Consider the following 19,395-nt stretch of genomic DNA (forward strand, 5'->3'; position numbering starts at 1 on the left):
TCTGTCAGGCCTGTGGCAAGGTAGCATATCATAGTAGAAGTACTCAGTAGATAAAGGTGTTTGCCTCATGTGGGCTAGAACACAAACAGGAGATGAGGATTCTAATATCCTTTACAGAGGACCTTAAGTCACCTAATCTCCTCTACTACACCCCACCAGTTCTTCCATATAGAATAGTACAAGCTGCTAACCCAACCTCTAGCTGGTAGAACTTTGGAGGACACTTAATCTATGCAGTACTTTTTAAATTTATTCTTTGAAAAGTTCATACACGTATACAATGTATCTTGATCTTGTCCACACCCTACTCCCTTCTATCAATTCCCCCAAGTCTCTACCAACACAGCTCTTTCCCAAGTTTATATCCTTTTAAAAGTATAACTCACTGAGTCAAATGGTCATGTTCAATGCTGGGCCATGTTCTTACTACTGCTCCATTGTGGGGCAACACCCCAGGGGAGCTGATTGCAGGAAAATGCAGACACCACCCTCCCTAATGCCTTTCACCACTTAACACTCTCATAGTCACCAGCTGAGACAACATTGGTAGGTGACAGTGACTCCAATACAATAAAACCATCAGACATTACGCTCAAGTTCCAAAAATATGAACAGACCAAATATCATGCAAAAAGTGGTTCCTGACCTTGCAGGTCACAACCACTTGGGGGGTATGACAGGGGACAGAACAGAGCCTGAGTGCACTTCCTGGAGCTCCAACTACAAAAAGTCCTGTATAAGATAAAGCTCGGTCATCAATGGCAGTAAGCCACTTAACAGAGCAAAACCCAGACACTAACCATAAAGCATTTTATTTAGAGCAGTCCTGAGGTTGGTAAATAATTTGCTCCATTTTATAGGTCACAAAACTGAGTCATGTAGAAATTTAGTATTGTGAGGAAGTTTAGCTACCAAGTGCATACCCAAGCATAATACGGATACTTTCTTTTGCTCAAAAAGAGTAGGCATCTTAATCCTGCCTTCCTCAGACAGGACCAATATCACAAAGACACCTGTACTCTAAGCTGTATGGGGCAGGGGTCAATCTGTAGACCCACAAGATACCCACTAAATTCTCTTTCCACAACGACTCATAGGGGTATAAAAGGGTGGCTGGATGTAGGAAGGAGTTAATAGTGATGTATCTATAACCAGAAAGCCCTTGACAATATCTAAACGAAGAAAAGCTAGATGGAAAAGGATGGGATAGTGGACAAAACACAAGGAAAAGGAACTCATCCTTAACAAGGTAAGAAGAGAAGTGGAGGACATCCTGAACTGATCAGAGAGGGAGAGGACACCCTCAACTGAGCAGGGAGGGAAGGGGGGGGGCATCTTCAATGGAACAGTGAGTAAAAGGGAGGGACACCCTGAACAGGGCAGGGAGGGAATGAACAAGTTCTCCAGGGATGAAAGGGAAGCTAAGAATATAAAGCTGTAACTCTAAAAAGATGGTATCAGATCATCTTAAACGCAACACCTTAACAACAGAAAAGAACAGTTAACGACCAAAAACAGCTAATGGGAAGCTAGAGGGCAAACAAAGAAAACTGAATTCCAAATTCAATGTTTCACTGCGCCATGACAAGCTTCAGCCTGCAAGTCCTCCATTTACTTGACAGCCAAGAACTGGAGGCCCAGTGCTGAGCGGCAGATACGCAGTCATAAAGAGAGCAGTGACATACCTCAGAGGACTCAGGGTGAACTTGGTACACAGAAGGAAACAGACAGAGGCCTCACCAATGACCCTCTACAGTGTGCCGTAGTAAGGGGCCCACAATATGTGTTTACAGAGCATGGCCTCAAGAAACACATTTAGTGAGAAGGAGAAGCAGCCATAGCAGCACAGAAGTTAAGGGTTGAGGATAAACTCTCAGGGTCTTGACAGAGCCATCACACTCTGTTCAGGCACCGATTTGGGACTGTCATCTCCTGTAAGACAGAGACACCATCATCTCACAGGACATGGGGACGGACTGAAGAAGGGTATGCAAAGACACTTCCCACAGTCCTGGGCACAGCATGATATACAGTCACAGAAGCAGGATAATAGTGCAGAATCGCAAAGCACCCCAGTTTGCTCCCAAAGAATTCCAATGAAAACCGAAGAACAGCAAATGCCAGAACCCCTGCTCCATCGTGGTGGATACTACTCCCACAGGTAAGTGACCTACCCAAATGCAAAGAAAATTCAGTTGATAGGAGACCTAGATGAATGTGCAGAGGGCAGACAGTAAAACCCTCAGCATCTGCATGGTGTCCAGTAGGTAATTATTAACTATTCAACACAGAATCATCCAAACCATAAAAACCACCCTTAGATTTTCAGCATTTAGGGGGAAGGCAGAGGGAGCAGCTTGCTGGATTAAGCACTATATGACAATGTAAGAAGGGGAGGCCACTGAAAAGATTAGGTTAGAAGGACATTAAAAACCTAAAGATCAAAAAACAAAAGAGAATTATGAGTGAGGTTATTATGAATTACATGTTATATATAGTAATACAGACTATGAAATAAAAACTTAATAAATACATTGTATAAAACCATCACTAAGAAAAGATGAACCTATCATTCCTGTTAGTAACACTGTTAGAGACACAGGAGAAGCCCCACCAGGGATACTCAGAACAGGACAGACTAATAGTAATCTCAGCCAGGCTGTTAGAGAGACAGGAGAAGCCCACATGGGACACCCACAACACAACAGACTAATAATAATGATAACTTCAGTCAGGCTTCTTCTAGCAGAGGAGAACAGAACCCAAGCAGGACGCTCCACAGAGAGAGAGAAAAGCAGAACAGCAAAGAAACACCCCCATTCAGGTTCTGATGTACGGTCACTTGGCAGAGCACCAGGGCTACTTCAAGGTCAAGAAGGCTAAATATGAAATGGGTACAAGTTTTAATTTTTTCATTATCAACATGTCATGAACAAGAACATTGGGAAGAACAAGTGCCTGGGTGTTCCAGGATCTGCTCTGGAAAGTGGGTACCTCAGGACCTCATATGTTACAATGCAGATATAATCCAACCTTACCAATAAAACAAATAAAAAATGGATCAGAAATCAGAACAGAAAAAAGAAAGTCAGGGGAATGGAAAACAGACAATGGTTCCTAGGAAGCCTTTAAAATTCCCTTAAGGAAAAAGTCATGATATTCAAATACATGGCCAACAAATAAAAATCATTTAACATTTTAAGAACCAATGCATGCCTTTAATCCCAGCACTCGGGAGGCAGAGGCAGGCAGATCTCTGTGAGCTGGAGGCCAGCCTGGACTCCAGAGCGAGTGCCAGGATAGGCTCCAAAGCTACACAGAGAAACCCTGTCTCGAAAAGCCAAAAAAGAACCAATGTTTAAAAATCTCATTAAAGAACAAAGAATTATTTAAAATATTGGGGTCCTTTACTTCACACAACACTCAGAATTAGTGTTGGTGAATAATGAAAACTAAATGTGTTAGTAAAATCATACTGGAACGCCTTGAAGAAACCAAAGATGAAGAATATTAATTTAAAAAAGGAAAAAATTTAAAAGGGTGGAAAGGCAAGTATGAAGAGCCTCATGAACTTGGGATAGACTAGGATTTCTTAAACAGGATGTAAAAAATCACTGACCACAAAAAAACAACAAAACAAAAAACCCTGAGAAGTCAGGCACAAAACCATCAAGGCATTCTGTTTATATAAGTAGCTGTAGAAGAGGAAAGCCTGAAAAGGGCTCTGCAAAACCTAAGTGCACAAAGAGTTGTATTGAGGCTTCCCATCATGAACTGTCTGTCAGAATCCATACAGGTTCAACATCTCAGTCACCAGAGTATAAATGAGAATTACAGCCCTTGTAACAAAAGGCACAGACAAAGTGAAACTACTCACACAAAGACTGATGACCGCAAGGACTAGCAAGGACAAGGAACAACAGACAAACATCCCAAAAACTGAGACGAACCTGGTACCAGCGATTTGGTCAACTGTGGGGCATTAACCCTGAAGCTGAGCATGTGAATGGTTTAGCATCCTGGCCTCCACTCCTGAGGATGCGGCCAATCAAAAGCAAGCATGAATTGTCAAGATCAGCTTCCACTCAAATGCTCATTATCATACAACAAGCAGTTTTCAGGATTTTCTTTGCATAGACTCACATGGACTGATACACAGCTTTAAAAATATACAAACTGCTTGCCAAGTGTGGAATGTGAGTCCAATCACTTCTTACCTAGAGCACACCACATCAGAAAAAAGAACATGGGGATTCTAGATGCTGGAGTAGCAATCATGATGGTTAGGGGTAGGCATAGCCCGCATGGAAACAGTATTAATGCAAGCTCAAGGGTTTCTGTACTCTGCCCAGTATTAAAAGTTAATGAAAAAGTGAAAAAAGCTAGACCTTATGATGATTACTTTGATTTTTGAGAAATTTATCCTGCAGAGACATCATGAAATGTGTAAAGTGACACTATGTAAGCAAACCACTGGAAATAGACCCAGCAGAGAAAATCTAAGGCAATTAGGGCAGGGCCAGGAGAGATACTCTCTTCAGAGCTTAAAAAAATAAAAAAGAAAAAGAAAAAAGAAAAAAGAATCTCCTTGTGAGATGTGAGATTCAAGAGACGAGGTGCTACAGTGTTTATAGAACAGCACTTCTGGAATACGCTGCCTGGATTCTAACCATGGTTCCAAAGCTAACCTATCTTAGTTCCAGGCCTGTGGACAGGAGGCTATGACAACTGCCACATACCACAAAGACACCAGGAGATGCCTAATGCATGCATGTCTACTGAAGATCAGCTGTCAGCACTCCATCTCCACTTACTTAGCATGCAACAGCACCACTGTGTGTCCAGAGGTCAGCATCAGGTGTCTTCTTAGATCACTTTCCCTCTTATATTTTAACACAGGTTCCTCACTGAACTGGGAGCTTGTCAATTCAAGTAGACTGGCTGGCCACAGAGCACCCTGGATCCTCTGTCTCTACCCTACCCCAGTGTTATCCCTAAGGGCATCCACAATTACATCTGCCCTTTTCCTACAGGTCCTTATTCTTTCACAGCAAAGACTTTACCCACTGAGCCATATTTCACCCAGAAAGCATGATTTAGGATAATATATACAGCAAGCAAGCATGTGTGAAAATGGGTGAAAAGAAGACTACATATTCATGGTGTCTGAACATACAAATCTCTTCAACAAGCATGAAGCTATTAATTGTGGTTACTTAAAACTTATAGCTGAGTGGTTCCCACTGCATACTCACATACGAAAGAAATTAAAACATTTGATGCAGAGGACTGTGCTGTTTACAGACTGTTTAAGCAGAAACCTTGCTGGCATACTGAGCCAACTACATACTAGCTAGAACTGGTTTGCTTTCACCAGACACACTTCATATAAACAAACTTGCAAGCATTATTAGAGGAACAAAGAAGTAGCCCTGGTCATTACAACTACAACAGTGGTTCTCAACCTTCCTAATGCTGTGACCCTTTAATACATTTCCTCATGTTGTGGTGACCCTGGATCCCAACCCAGCAACCCAGCTTCTGCTGATTCTCCCCCTCAGGCTCTGAGAAGACAGTGTGGAAGAAAGGCAGGATTACATTTATGACTCAGTGAAAGTTTAGAAGAAAACAAAGACAACCGTTTTCAATTTTAAAGGCATTACCTCTGTCTTAACTGATGTTAATTACTATAGAACAGGTCTAATTTTCTGCTGTAGTCTGGATGATGGACCCCCAAGGCTTCATACATGCTAAATGCATACTCACAGAAATGTCTACAGCCTTAAGTGGGTTTAATTCCATTACATGCCTGTACGATGAAGAAACAACTCTGAATTTTCCACACACTACTGGTAACTTTTCAACTTTATCAGAAATCCAGGATGTGTTTCCATGTTCTGCCTCTAGGTGGCAGTTACATCTCATAAAACAAGATACTCTGAAAATAGGGGGAAAGATCTTAGCAGTCTTCCAGCTTTGAAAAACCGTGTCTTACATTTTTTAAAAGATTAAAAGTCTGAAAGATAAAAGAATAGCTTATTCCTTCTAGAAAAGGATTATATTAATTTAAATAGTTTAGAAGAACAGTTAGGAAGTTCAAAAATAGAAACTTTCAACTCGTATTAGATTAAACAAAAACAAAAGTCTCACACAGTGTAGTATCAGGGTGAAGATTAAAATGCAGTATTTCTGTGTTTCGTTTATTTTGCTCAACTTCTGATTAGTACTATATACATTTCAGACAATTTTGTATTGCCTATTGTTTCTCCTTCAAACACTACATAGTTTCGGATTATTTTATCCTCAAATGTGAGAGGGGGAAAAATATATTTAAACCAAAACTAATCTAATGCAGAATTATGGAACCAAGTCTCAACCGACACATCAACCACACAACTCTTGCTACTAGGGCTCTGGGATCACTGAGGAAGAGGACATGGGAAGATTTTAAGATCCAAAGGAATAGGGAGTTTGCTGTGAGACTGTCTCTTAGGTATGTCAAAAGCGACACCCAAGAAATCTCACCACCATGACTGCCCAAACATGAGCTGAACAAGGAGGACTCCGATACACAGACCAATGTGGAAGTGGAAGGGAGCTCATCAGGTGTCAACCCTACACACAAAACAACAACAGGAAACTGAGGAATGTCCAGCGAGAGAAATAGTATTCTCCAGAGAAGAGCATACCAATAGGTTGGTTATCGAATACCAAATGTCCAGCCTTTAAAACACACACACAAGGAACATTATAGACTGAGCAGGCTGTATTTATCTATCAACAATAATAATTATGGGAAAAAGAAGTCACAAATTTGAAAGAGAGCAAGCAGGGGTATATGAAAGCTTTGGAGGGAGGAAGGGGAATGAAAGAATGATAAAAAAAAAAAGTACTAAAATCTTAAAAAAAAATCTTAAAGGTCTAACAAAAATAGTCTCAATCTTTAAATAATGTCAACTTGGGGGAGGATCATTTTTTGGAGATCATGGATCTTGCATGCACATGGGGGTGGCAGTTGAATGCCATGTGGCATGGGTAGAGGTCAGAGGAGAACTTGAGGGAGTCAGTTCTCTTCTTCCACCATGTATGGGTCCTAGGAATGGAACTCAGACCTTCAAGCTTGGCAACAAGCACTGCGTCTATGAGCTGGCTCATAGGCCCATGACTGGTTTTAATAACGGCCACAAAATAGTGAGACACCAGACACCTTGTGAAGAAAATCATTACCTAGCAACACTAACTTAAAGCCAAAAAGGGTAAATATAATAATAATAATAAGGAGGGGGAGGAGGGGGAGGAGGAGGAGGAGGAGGAGGAGGAGGAGGAGGAGGAGGAGGAGGAGGAGGAGGAGGAGGAGGAGGAGGAGGAGGAAGAAGAAGAAGAAGAAGAAGAAGAAGAAGAATGTTCTAATGATACATACTCCACCACCCATCCAAGGTCCCAAGAGTATGCGTGCTGAAGGACAGGTATGTTGGATATGGTACAAATGAACTGCTTCCAACTGTGTGCGAAGACTCATGGTGTCATTGACAAGACAATCCTATCACCTACAAAACAACCTATCCACTTCACTGCCTCATCTGCCAATGGACCAGGAAAGGCATTAAAACACAACAGAAAGGAAAATGAAGCAAACATTGAGGAAGATTATTATAATCTGGACTTGCCTCAAGATCCCTTCTAGTGGTAAATGCTACCATATTAAAAAAAAAAAATTCATCAGGTATATGTTTTAAGATTACTTATACTTGGATAAAATACTGCCTAGACACCAGATTGGAACTAAATAAAACAGGGAAGTCCTGGCCATTTTGGGGCAATGTCTCTCAGACCCGCAGTAATTCCTGTTTGCTCCACACACACAACCAAGATGCTAGCACCATGTAACAACAGTAAAATAACTGCAAGTAAGTTAGTTAGAATAATACTAAGGTGGGTCATTTTAGTGTGGTGTGCTCAGGAATAAGATGGAAGCAAGTACCTCAGTTTTTAAGAGACCTCATCTCATGTATTAAATAGAAGTTGCTTTACAAAATGACTATCGGGCAACAACAATGGTGAATAGTGGGCAGAATGGGGCTGACTTCAATACTGTTCATACAGTCACAAAACTCAAAGTCATTACTATTCATCCCCATGTTCTTCCTCAACTTAAAAGTCCAGCATTATGGGTGTGTGATCAGAAAGCCAGGAGTAGAAAAAGCAGTAGGGAAAATCTTTTGTTACCCACTGAGCATCCTTTGGCCAACAGACCAACAGATTGACCTAAACTAACAAAGTTGAACTCATACAACCAAGGTAACCTTCTCCATGTTTTAAAGATGTCAGAGCTTAGCTGATCTGACACCATACAGGGTTTACCAGAGCATCCTCTACCAAGCACAGGCTTGTTCATTTCACTTGGTAGTAACTCAATTTCCCTTGAAATCCAGAATCACCTCTTACATAATTAAATGGAGCCATTTGTGTTAAGTTAAAAAGTAAATTCTTCGTTTGAGCTTAATTATGCATAGAAACACATTAGAATATTTAGTATTTATGCATCAAGCTAACAACGGCCACACCATTAGCACAGCGTAGTTGCCCAGGGAGCCGCACTGAATGGTGGTGATGTTCTCATCCGAGTAGAGTATACAGCACCCGTCTGACTTCCAGCCTCCTTGTCCGTTCAGCAAATCAAAGTCCCACTGCGCTGCAACAGCATCTGCTCCATGCGCGATTCGTCGCAGTGTCACATTAACAGGGATGTGGTGGGTATCTACGGTCACACCATCTGGAGAAAATGGGAAACAGTGGTATTTCTCAAACAAACTTCATAAACAATTAAATGCCAACTTATACACCAACGGGAACTCTGCAAGATCTTTTTTCACTAGTGACTCATTAAAACAACAAAGAACAAAAATGAGCTTTTTAAAGGAAGCTCAACCAATAAAGCTATGGTGACCCACAACCGTCGGGTAACTTCTGCCACACACACCTATTTTTGTGAGGATCACAGGGGTCACTACTGTCCGTCGCTTGCCATCATCGGCCAACTTTGTTGAATTCCCAGTGGCTGGAAAAAGTTTCCCATTGCGGAATGCAATGAGTTGAAGCTTATAGAGCGAGTCATCAGTTGCTCTGACTTCTCGCTTTTGTTTTGGTGAGAAAAGGGAGGAAGGAAGCTGAATAGAGGCCTCCATGATAGTATTCTGGAAAAACAAAAACAAAACCAAATATGTATAAAGTTCAGCATATTAGTATATAAAAACCTAAACAATGGAGGCTGGAGCGATGGCTCAGTAGTTAAGAGCACTACTGCTCTTCCAGAGGACCAGGGTTCAGTTCCCAGAATGGCAACTTACAACTGTCTGTACCTCCAGTTCCAGGGGATCTGACACTTACACACCAATGCACATAAAAAAAATTTAAATGAATTACTTTTTTAAAAAAGATTTTATTTATTTATTTATTTATTTATTTATTTATTTATTTATTTATTTATTATGTATACAATATTCTGCCTCCACACCAGAAGAGGGCACCAGATCTCATTATGGATGGTTGTGAGCCACCATGTGGTTGCTGGGAATTGAACTCAGGACCTCTGGAAGAGCAGCCAGTGCTCTTAACCTCTGACCCATCTCTCCAGCCCATAAATTACTTTTTAAAAACCCTAAGCAACATCAGATAGTGATAAAAATGTTCAAATTATATGCTAAACAATTTCTAAAAATGTATATAAAAATATAGTATAACTTAGAACAAAAGTATAAAACAGAGAAATGCAATTTCTAATTCAATTGCTAATTTTCCCATGACAGCACAATGCACACGGCTGCAGCACAGAGCATTAAACAGACCAAGGATTCCAGTGGTCACTCATCAGTTTTACAGTGAACAAGAGCGATAAGGAGGGACAAAAACAGCCAAGTTCACACAATATAAGAACAGAATTTTACAGAGAATATAGAAGTTTAAATTTCAGCGAAATTTCTTCGAAAGCAAGAAACCAGTGCTTGGACAAACATAAAGAGAAGAAACTGAACATGTTGGAGGACCACAGATTGTGTTCATTTCTTCACATTTGTTCTCAGCCAAAAGGCAAAGCAGCAACTTTTCAGGGACTGCTGCAGATTTTAAGTTACACAGCATTGGACAACAACAATTCTATATGCCCAGGAGCTAACAATTAACTAACGTGAAAATATTCATTAAGAGTTGAATTTATCACAAAGTCATTTCTCTTGGCCACCAACCCCTTTTCCCTCAAAGCCTATCTTCAGGGCACCAAAAAGATCTCCTCTTGAAGAATAAAGGTGACTATTATTTTACTTTAATAATACTTTGCTTCTGAACTTTCCATAGAACACTGCACCAAATCCTAAGCCACCATATAATTTGACTAAAGACTCCTGCTTAAATCCAAGTCCTACCATGCTTGCGGTGGCATGAGTCGCACAGCTGGAGTCCTCTGCTCTCCACATACCTCGTGCTGAGCAGATGCGGCCCTGACTGCTATACCCAACCATACCCAACTTGCTATTCTGCTGTCTTGAATCCATCCATTTGACTTGCTATTAACAAAATAATTCTGTTGACAATGGGAGAAGCAGATTAGAACACGTGGCTGGAAGCTAAGAGAAAGACTTTATAGGAGGTCTGAGCTCTTTTGTGGAAGAGTCAGCCCAGTAGCTTTCCGAGGTAGCTGTCTGCTCTTCTGGACAGTATGTATACCTGTGACACACAACCGAAGCCTGCAGCTTCAACATATGCCTCACCCTCTGCTCATTAAACTAGACAGGATGGAATGTGTGCAACAGATAACATTATTCATCTTTTTATCATGTATGTACTACTTCCTGTCACTACATTTACTGAAAACAGCTTACTGTTAATAAATTTAACCAAGTCAACATGGCATGTGTATTGAAAAAAAAATTTTAATGGTTCTACTGAAGCAAATGACTGACTTTGTAATTACTTAAGTAAGTGCTTTGCTTACGATGCAGGCACAGCAGATATCTGACAATAATCTGTTGGGTATTATTTGAGAAATTTACATTTACATATCACTTTTAAATTAAAGATGTCATGAAAATATCTGTCAGAATTACTGTCTAAGAAAAACCATGCAAAGGTTTCTACTATTTTTACAAATATAAGATGATACAAATCCCTCCCCTCAGTGTTCAGTAAAATCCATGGAGAGGAGGAGGCAGCAAAAGTTTAAGAGGCAGAGGGGATGGAGGACACCAGGAGAACAAGGCCCTCTAATTCAACTGAGCAAGGCTCATATGAGCTCACAGAGACTGAAGCAGCAAGCACAGGGACTGCACCAGGTCCTCTACATAAGTATTGTAACATTAGCTTAATATTTTTATGGGACTCCTGACTGTGAGAATGAGTGGGTCTCTGACTCTTGTGTCCACTCTTGGGACTCTTTTCCTCCTGTTGGATTGTCCTGTTGAAGTTCAATATGATGTTCTCTTAGGGGCCTGTTCTTTTCTAATGAAAGACAGAAAGAGAGTGGTTTTGGGGGATGGGGGAGCTGGGAGGAAAAACTGCAATTAGGATATACTGTATGAGAAAAGAACCTATTTTTAATAAAATGAAAAAATAAAAATCAAATATAAGCTGGTATAAAATCAAAGTATTTATTATAAATCCACTTATTTATTAACCTAGTAAATTTCTGTAAAATATATAAATTTCTCTTACATGTATAAGAAAGTACCTAATGATGAAAATCAAAATATTAATCAATTAATAGTTCATAATCCTCCATAATAGTTATTCAAACTTAATAACCATAAAATTCATAAAGTAATCTTACTAAAGAACTCAAAATTATTTGAAAAATATATAGAGCTCTCTAGGAAAGTATTAGTAATGATAAACCAAACTGTATTTAAAATGTCAGATCTTTTTTTTTTTTTTTTGTGGTTTTTCAAGACAGGATTTCTCTGTATTGCTTTGGAGCCTGTCCTGAAACTCTGCTCTGTAGATCAGGCTGGCTTCAAACTCACAGAGATCCGCCTGCCTCTGCCTCCTGAGTGCAACACCTGGCTAAGATTTTCTAAACAAGAGTTGAAAAAAGAAAACACAATACTTTGAAATTAAGGGGGAAAAGTCCAACCTTAAGCTTGTGAAACTAATCAAAATCAACAAACAAAAAGTCCATAGTAAGAGCTAGAGACCCAGGGCCATTACATACTCAGATTGTCTGAACAACCTTCCACGCCCAATAAAGAATATTACCAAATAATAATTACAGGCTCCGTGGGATGAGAGATGGAACCCTGGGATGCTGATAAGATGAATTCCAGCTGTATCAATAATGTCCAGCATTTGTAATAAGAATGTAAAACAATGCTTCCTTCCTTTAAAAGAAGTGTTGTTCACTATTGTTGGCAAGGTTGTAAATCTAATTTTAGAAATCACTGAAGAACATTTAATTTGTTACATTCCTCATGACTATACCTTTTGTCTGCTGGCCTGGAAGTAGGAAACACAGTTTATAATTTCAATTAATCATGTGTGGGTTTTAAAAATGTGTGGATTACAGCAATGAGGAAGATAACTCACATACAAATTACAGCTAATAAACTGGAAACGTCTCTTAAGAAGCCTTGAGAAATGCATGATTCTGGCTTCCAGTAATCATTGTTGAAAGAAGGTGGGCCTTACAGAAAAAAGTAGGCAACATGCTTTAGGTGGCTGCTTCACAGAGTAACAGTTTCCTTCAACCTCTGAACATACCCAGTGACCTCTGTAACAAAGGATGGAGAGAAGTGTGGCCACGAGAGGCACTGAAGCCTACAGAGCTTGGGTGTCATGGTTACTATTCCTCTAGCAGCGGAGGAAAGTGGTAAGAAAAAAAAGGGGGTATGGATTAACAATAAGCCAGAACCCCATGTTCTAACACCTGTACTTCTGCCTCAGTATTAATTTTAACGATAAAACATATGAAAGGCATGCTATCATGTGCCTTTATCAAGCATGGCAGTTCACTAAAAAGGGGTGTGACAGACATTAACTCAAACCTGAAAGCACTTTGGATGGAAGTCAGCATCATGTGAAAGAATACAGGCTTCATCTGTAAGTAAAATTCAAATTTTAAGCTTTCTTTAATGTTCATAAAATTCTAACACTAAAATCAAGATGAGTCAAAACCACTGAATTCAAAACAATGAAATATCAGTTTATTCACAGCTCCCCATTTACTCATGTAACGGTAAAAAAGTGGTATGTCCTAACATACCTTGCTATGGATAATTGGGGGGGGGTACTTTTAGAATTCATTTTCAATTGACTTTCTTTATTAAATAAGTTTAACTATTAATTTCATTCAACAGTTATTAGTGAACAGGTTACTTTGGGCTTGACCCTGTGTAGACCCTAAGTCATCATGTCCTTGGTATCAAATACTCATAGAATAAGAAAGAGGTGACAGCTGCTACCACTAAGTAGTAACAATAAAGCTAACATTGAGAAAGTCCTGTTGTGAATGTCAACATATTTACCTACTTTCATCTTCTCAACACCTTTTGAATTTGGTACCATGTCATGAGCCCCTGTCAACAGCACTGAACTGACAATCAGAGAGGCTAAGACACTGGCTACCATTCATACAGCTTGGTTAGCAGGAAAGAACAGGAACCTAGGCTACCTAGCTGCAGAAACAGTATTCTTGGTCACATCACATGACTTCTGAGAGCCAACTCAATATCAGAAGTCTGGCAACTACTCTAGGAAAGAACGAAGCAGCTTGGGGTTGACAGTGGGTAATTCTGTCTGAAGAAAAAAAAAAGCAGTCTACACGGAGCCCCATGGGGAGAGCAATAGTGTCTTCCAGGCCGGGAAGAGCTGCATGCTTGAGAAAGAGCAGGAGTCAAGGTAGGAACCTCGAAGGTGCATAATGACTGGTGTGGGAAATTGAGACGTCCTCAAATTGGATAAAGCCCTGGATGTCTGGGATGAGAGACATGAGGGATGTTCAAGGAAAACAGGCTTCTAGTCAGTTGTGAAGAGTCAACACTTAGTTACACTGCAGCTAACTCAAAACCCTAGCTGACATCTAACATCCCTCCATAGTTTATTGGGAATAGACTCTGCTCTAGCAATATGAACAAATCTAGACTATGATAGCAACAGCAACAGCAATCAATGGTAGAGGTATATACTAGAATAGCCTTGGGTATAACACATAGAAGTGAATTCCAGGCACCTGGAACTCTTGTCCTGGAACTCTGGGGCCAGGCTTCAAATTCAATCTCGAGAAGTTGATCTACCTGACATGATCCCTGTAGCCCCCATACATAGCCATGACAACAAACAATGGGCACTGTCACCAGAGCATGGACCTGGGAGTAGGATATGAGAAGACTGGCTAGATGGTGTTAACTGAAAATTCTTGCAGGTGGCATTTGGGCTGCATCTTAACATGTAACCAAGAGCTGGAAGGGTAGAAAGGGGAAGAAATTCTAGTAGCAGAATTAGCATGTGCCTGGCCTCAAAGGGGTCAAGTGATTGGGATACAAACCAAGGGAAGTTTGCTATCGCAAGATAGAGAGGAGAAGCAGTAACAAGAGGTATGGGGCAGGAGAGCTGAGGGCAAATGCACAAGTCAATGGCAGATTCCTCCAGAGACTTGGTGTTCACATAGGGGGAGCACAAGGTCAACTTTGCACTGGGGCAGATTTGGGGAGGACACCATATTGACACATGGAAAGGTCTGCTTAATGCTCCCAACAGAAACACTGTAGGGCCAGGGAGCACTCAAGGGCTGGGGCAGCAGCTACATGGCAGTACTGCATTTCAATACTGCATTAACTAGCTTGGCAATAATGGTACATGCAGCCAGTGTTCAGTAGCCCAGGTAAGGGAAGGACTTTAAGGAACATACAATGATCTTGTAAATACAGGCAGCTCCTTAGGATGTCTTCTTAAATTACGGACTTTGACAAAAGGACACATTCAACAGCAACCATCCCATGATCTTTGGTTTTCCCTAGGCTAGTAATTGGTGGTGTCTTGTAATGCTGGTCATCATCAGCAAGCACAGGTCTCCAAAGGCCATGATGTCACACAGGCCATCAAGACTCCACAGCATCATATACTGTTCATCTAGAATATACAGGAGCTCAAGTACATCCCCTACATTCTCAACAACAATATTTTCAACCAAAATTATTTTATAAGGAAGAGTCCACACTATAAGTCAGGAAGGACTGCATAGGAAAATTAAAATTAGCTAGAGTGAGGACAAGCATGGATGCACAAAGACGAAACAGAATTTGCAAGAAGCAAGCAAGCCAGACACCTCTGCTAAGTAAAGGCATCTTTTGTAAAGGTTCAGCTTGTGTGTTTGTGTCTGTCCACACAATCACATGACTCCATGTTCAAGGAGTTGAGTTAGTTTTAAAAACACTTTCTAAAGAATGAATAGATGGAATAAACAACTGCCCAGAATAAATGTTTATGGGAGAAGAAAATCCTGTGTTAAAGTGACAACGCTGAAGTACATTTTTCATTATCGACACTCAACCATCTAAATCTGGATTATGAAGAGCATGTGCTTTCCCAAGCTGCTTCTCCAGGACCATTCATGACATAGGAATAATGACACAGAGGGCCTTGTTCTCTAGTCACAGGATGAACTTAAAAAGAATGGTCTGGTCAGGCGATGGTGGCACATGCCTTTAATCCAGCACTTGGGAGGCAGAGGCAGGCAGGATCTCTGTGAGTTTGAGGCCAGCCTGGGCTACAGAGAGAGTACCAGGACAGAGCTCACTAGAGAAGCCCTGTCTCGAAAAACCAAAATTTAAAAAAAAGAATGGTGTGAAATGGGCAAATCACTGAGTATTCACCTGAAGCCCTCACTGTTAGCTGGAGACACTCTCTTGACACATGGAGCAGGCTGTGAAACTGATGAAATATAGGGTGGCATCATTTCTCTCCCTTTCTACCAAATTTAAGTCCTCAGAAACACATGCCTATCTCTCATGGACTCTGCCTACTGCTGCTTCAACATCACTTTACAATGCATTTTTTTTTTTTGCCAATAAAAGGTGCAGTAAGGTAAGCTGAGCTAGACTTACAAGTGGTAGGCTGGGGAGCCACATACTCTCATCAGCCAAGATTAAAGGATTAATCTGGCCAATCTGCCACTGAGTACACCATATGGAGTAATATATGGCAAATATCAGATGTTCTCATCAGATGTACTGTATCTTGGAAGCTACAGTATTTCTACATTTAGCATACCTGCTTTCCTTACGAAGGGCACCAGGGTAAGCGATGAGGAAGTACATAAATTACCCATTGTCTGATTGGACACATATCAGGAACCATCAGTGGACCAGAGCACCTCTGTGACCAATTATTTTGCGGGCATTAAAAAACTGTTTCCCAGGCCATTTAGGGAAAGACAGAAACAAAGTTCCTTGTAACTAAGAGCCACAGAGAACACAATGGAGCTAAGTGAAAGACACGAGGGTCTATAGAGGGCTGCAATTCTGGCACTAGAGTTCTTTGCTTTGATGTAGCCAAGGCAAATTCTGAAAGTCAGTAAATAAGCTTTTCTTATCATTGTTCAAACAACAACAACAACAACAAAAAGTCACTTTTAAAAATATTAACCACAGATTTGGATTTTTTTTTTTTAAAAAAATACATGTCATATATTTGCACTTCTTTGCCAAAAACTTAGAAATACATCATGACTGACTAAACGCCCAGCTTCATGGCTAACTTCTGTAGATATGTGGGCACAGTGCCAAGAGCTCACAATAATTCTAAAGCAGTATGAAAATGCTTTAGTATTTTTAAATCAATAGAAAACTTTTATATGCTAAAAAATATTTTAATATGTAGTATTAAAGAATCTGCCTTTATACCATGGCAATCAGAAAAACAGTTTTTGATACTTCCAGATGAAGAAAGAAAGTGTGAAGGCAAAAATGTATAGGGCCAGTCAAGTCTACTTCTACCCGTCAGAGTTTCCTTAAAAACAGCAACACAATATTCCAAAGATTCTTACCACCACCCCTTAGAAACAAAAGCCTTTAATGAGATTTCTGTATAAAGCAGAAGACTGTATTGGAATCTAAGCACAGATAATTTTAAATGACCAATGAACACAGCACACCTTCAGTGCCAGGCTGGAGAACGTGCTGGAAACATTGCACTTGAAGCTCAGCTGCTTGTCCAAATTTCCGTCAGGGTCCCGTCTCCCATAATCAGAAAGGCTTGTGCGGTCAGAGGCAGCCACTTTCTGGAACACGGAGCAGGTCATCCCTGTGAAGCCAGCAGCCTTAATGACGTAAGCTTCTAGAGCAATATTGGGCGAATACTGCAAAAGTCAACCAAACAAAAGTTGAAAGATAACAGAATAAAGGGGATTTTGAAGGTATTCTCTCTCTCTCTCTCTCTCTCTCTCTCTCTCTCTCTCTCTCTCTCTCTCTCACACACACACACACACACACACACACACACAGTCTCTTATTAACTCAGGTAAACACACTCACACACAAACACACAATACATATTCCCACATACACACAGACACACACTGTCAAGACACCCACACTTTCAGACATACAACACACACTCTCTCATAGATACACACTCAAACATATAGCACACAGTCTGTCACAGCCACAAACACTCACATACAATACACTCTCTCTCAGACATACAGACTCACATGCACACAGACACACACTCTCACAGACCCACACATACACATAGACACACACACTCATGAACACAGGCACACACAGGAACACACTCTCACAGACACACACACACACACACACACACACACACACACACACACACAGGAACACACTCTCACAGACACACACACACACACACACACACACACACACACAACACACACACTCTCAAACACATGCACATGCATGCATGCAAGCACATGCAGAAACACATACACAAACACAACACACTCTTTCAGACATACATGCATGCCCCCTCCCCCCACACACACACACACAGAAAAATACATGTTGAAGAAGAGAAGAAGACTGATTCTGGAAGAAAAGTCGTTGGAGAGGCAGGTGTGGAAAGGGTTGGAGGGAAAAGGGGGAAGGGGAAATGGTATAAAATTTAATTATACAAAAAAAAATTAAAAATAAAAATAACCCAAGGACAGGCAATATAGTTCAGCTATAGAGCAGAGGCCTGGTACACACAAGGCCCAGGTATGAAGCTCAGCACTACAGATAAAATAATAAAAATAATTTGAAAAATACCTTATATAAAAAAATACATTCTTTTACTTAGACAAGGAGCTGTGAAATAAAAGTGAGAAAGCTATCAGTGACCCCCTTAATAACTAAGGAAGGAAAAACTAATGGAGGGTACACTAGTGACACAGAGATCACCCATACTGTCTCTTCGTGTGGAGCAGGCTGTCTGCACTGTATGCAGAAAAAAGAAAGAAAAAGAGGGGGGAAACAGAAAGAAAAAGAGGGGGGAAAAAGCAGCTGTTTGGTTCTCCACCTTCCCAGAAAAGTAAGGCAGATGCTGATCCAAATGGTAGGGAATAAACAGAGTCAAAAAGTAAATTAGGTCAGAATAATTGCCTAAAACAGATGGCACCTGCTGACCCTCCAGCTTTTGAAAGAAATTCAAAAATGACCTGAACTTAGGTGATCACTAAGATGTACAAGCTGTCAATCCATGAGCCACCATGTCGGTACCCCTGGAGGACCCCCAGCATGACTCCCACTCACCACCCAGACCAGGGAAGGCACAGGACAAGAAAAGGTGACAAGCTTCACTTCCAAACTTGCCAAGGTGGCAAAATTAACTGTAAGTCTAAGGACAATGTGATGACTTGCCTCACAAGTGATGACATGTGAGGATAATTACATATGCAAAGCTTTTGCTTCACACTAACCCTGTGAAATCAGCATTAATTATATATGTACACTAACAATGTACACTCCAAATTACTGCCGGATCACAACACACAAAAATCCAGTATAGCTGCTGGTGAGTCTTACCCAGCACAGCTGAGACAGGAATCTTCCCATGGGGACTAGCTGTCCTTCTGGACAAGCCCTCTTCTTGATACTCTGGGAACATACCTTCTTATTATAGCAACCCACAACACATTCCTGGTTTACATTCTCCAGTTTCAGATACCCAGGGTCAACCACTGTCTTGAAGTATTAAATGGAAATTTCCAGAAATAAACAACTCAGGAGTTATAAATAACTTTCTTCACTAATACAATAATCCCACATTATCACTGGGGGTTATTATCAGTCTCTTCTTGTGCCCGATTTATAAGCTGAGCTTGAAAGGTATGAACACAGAAGACAAGACAGCATATGCAGAGTTCTTGACTATGCATGGCTTCAGGCATGCACTGGGGTCTTA

General features: G+C 40.7%; 1 protein-coding gene across 1 annotated transcript in view; it reads right to left on the reverse strand.

Annotated features, from left to right (window-relative positions):
- The window catches only part of Adgra3 (adhesion G protein-coupled receptor A3), a 103,427-nt gene that overhangs the window by 18,307 nt on the left and 65,725 nt on the right, over nucleotides 1-19,395 (reverse strand). Inside the window, exons 12-14 of the mRNA XM_027386973.2 lie at nucleotides 17,135-17,338; nucleotides 8,981-9,194; nucleotides 8,565-8,773 (exon numbers count right to left, since the gene is read on the reverse strand). Coding sequence (XP_027242774.1) covers nucleotides 8,565-8,773; nucleotides 8,981-9,194; nucleotides 17,135-17,338 — 627 coding nt within the window. The remainder of the gene's footprint in view (nucleotides 1-8,564; nucleotides 8,774-8,980; nucleotides 9,195-17,134; nucleotides 17,339-19,395) is intronic.

Source organism: Cricetulus griseus, assembly GCF_003668045.3.
Source record: "Cricetulus griseus strain 17A/GY chromosome 1 unlocalized genomic scaffold, alternate assembly CriGri-PICRH-1.0 chr1_1, whole genome shotgun sequence".
In the NCBI taxonomy this organism is placed as follows: domain Eukaryota; kingdom Metazoa; phylum Chordata; class Mammalia; order Rodentia; family Cricetidae; genus Cricetulus; species Cricetulus griseus.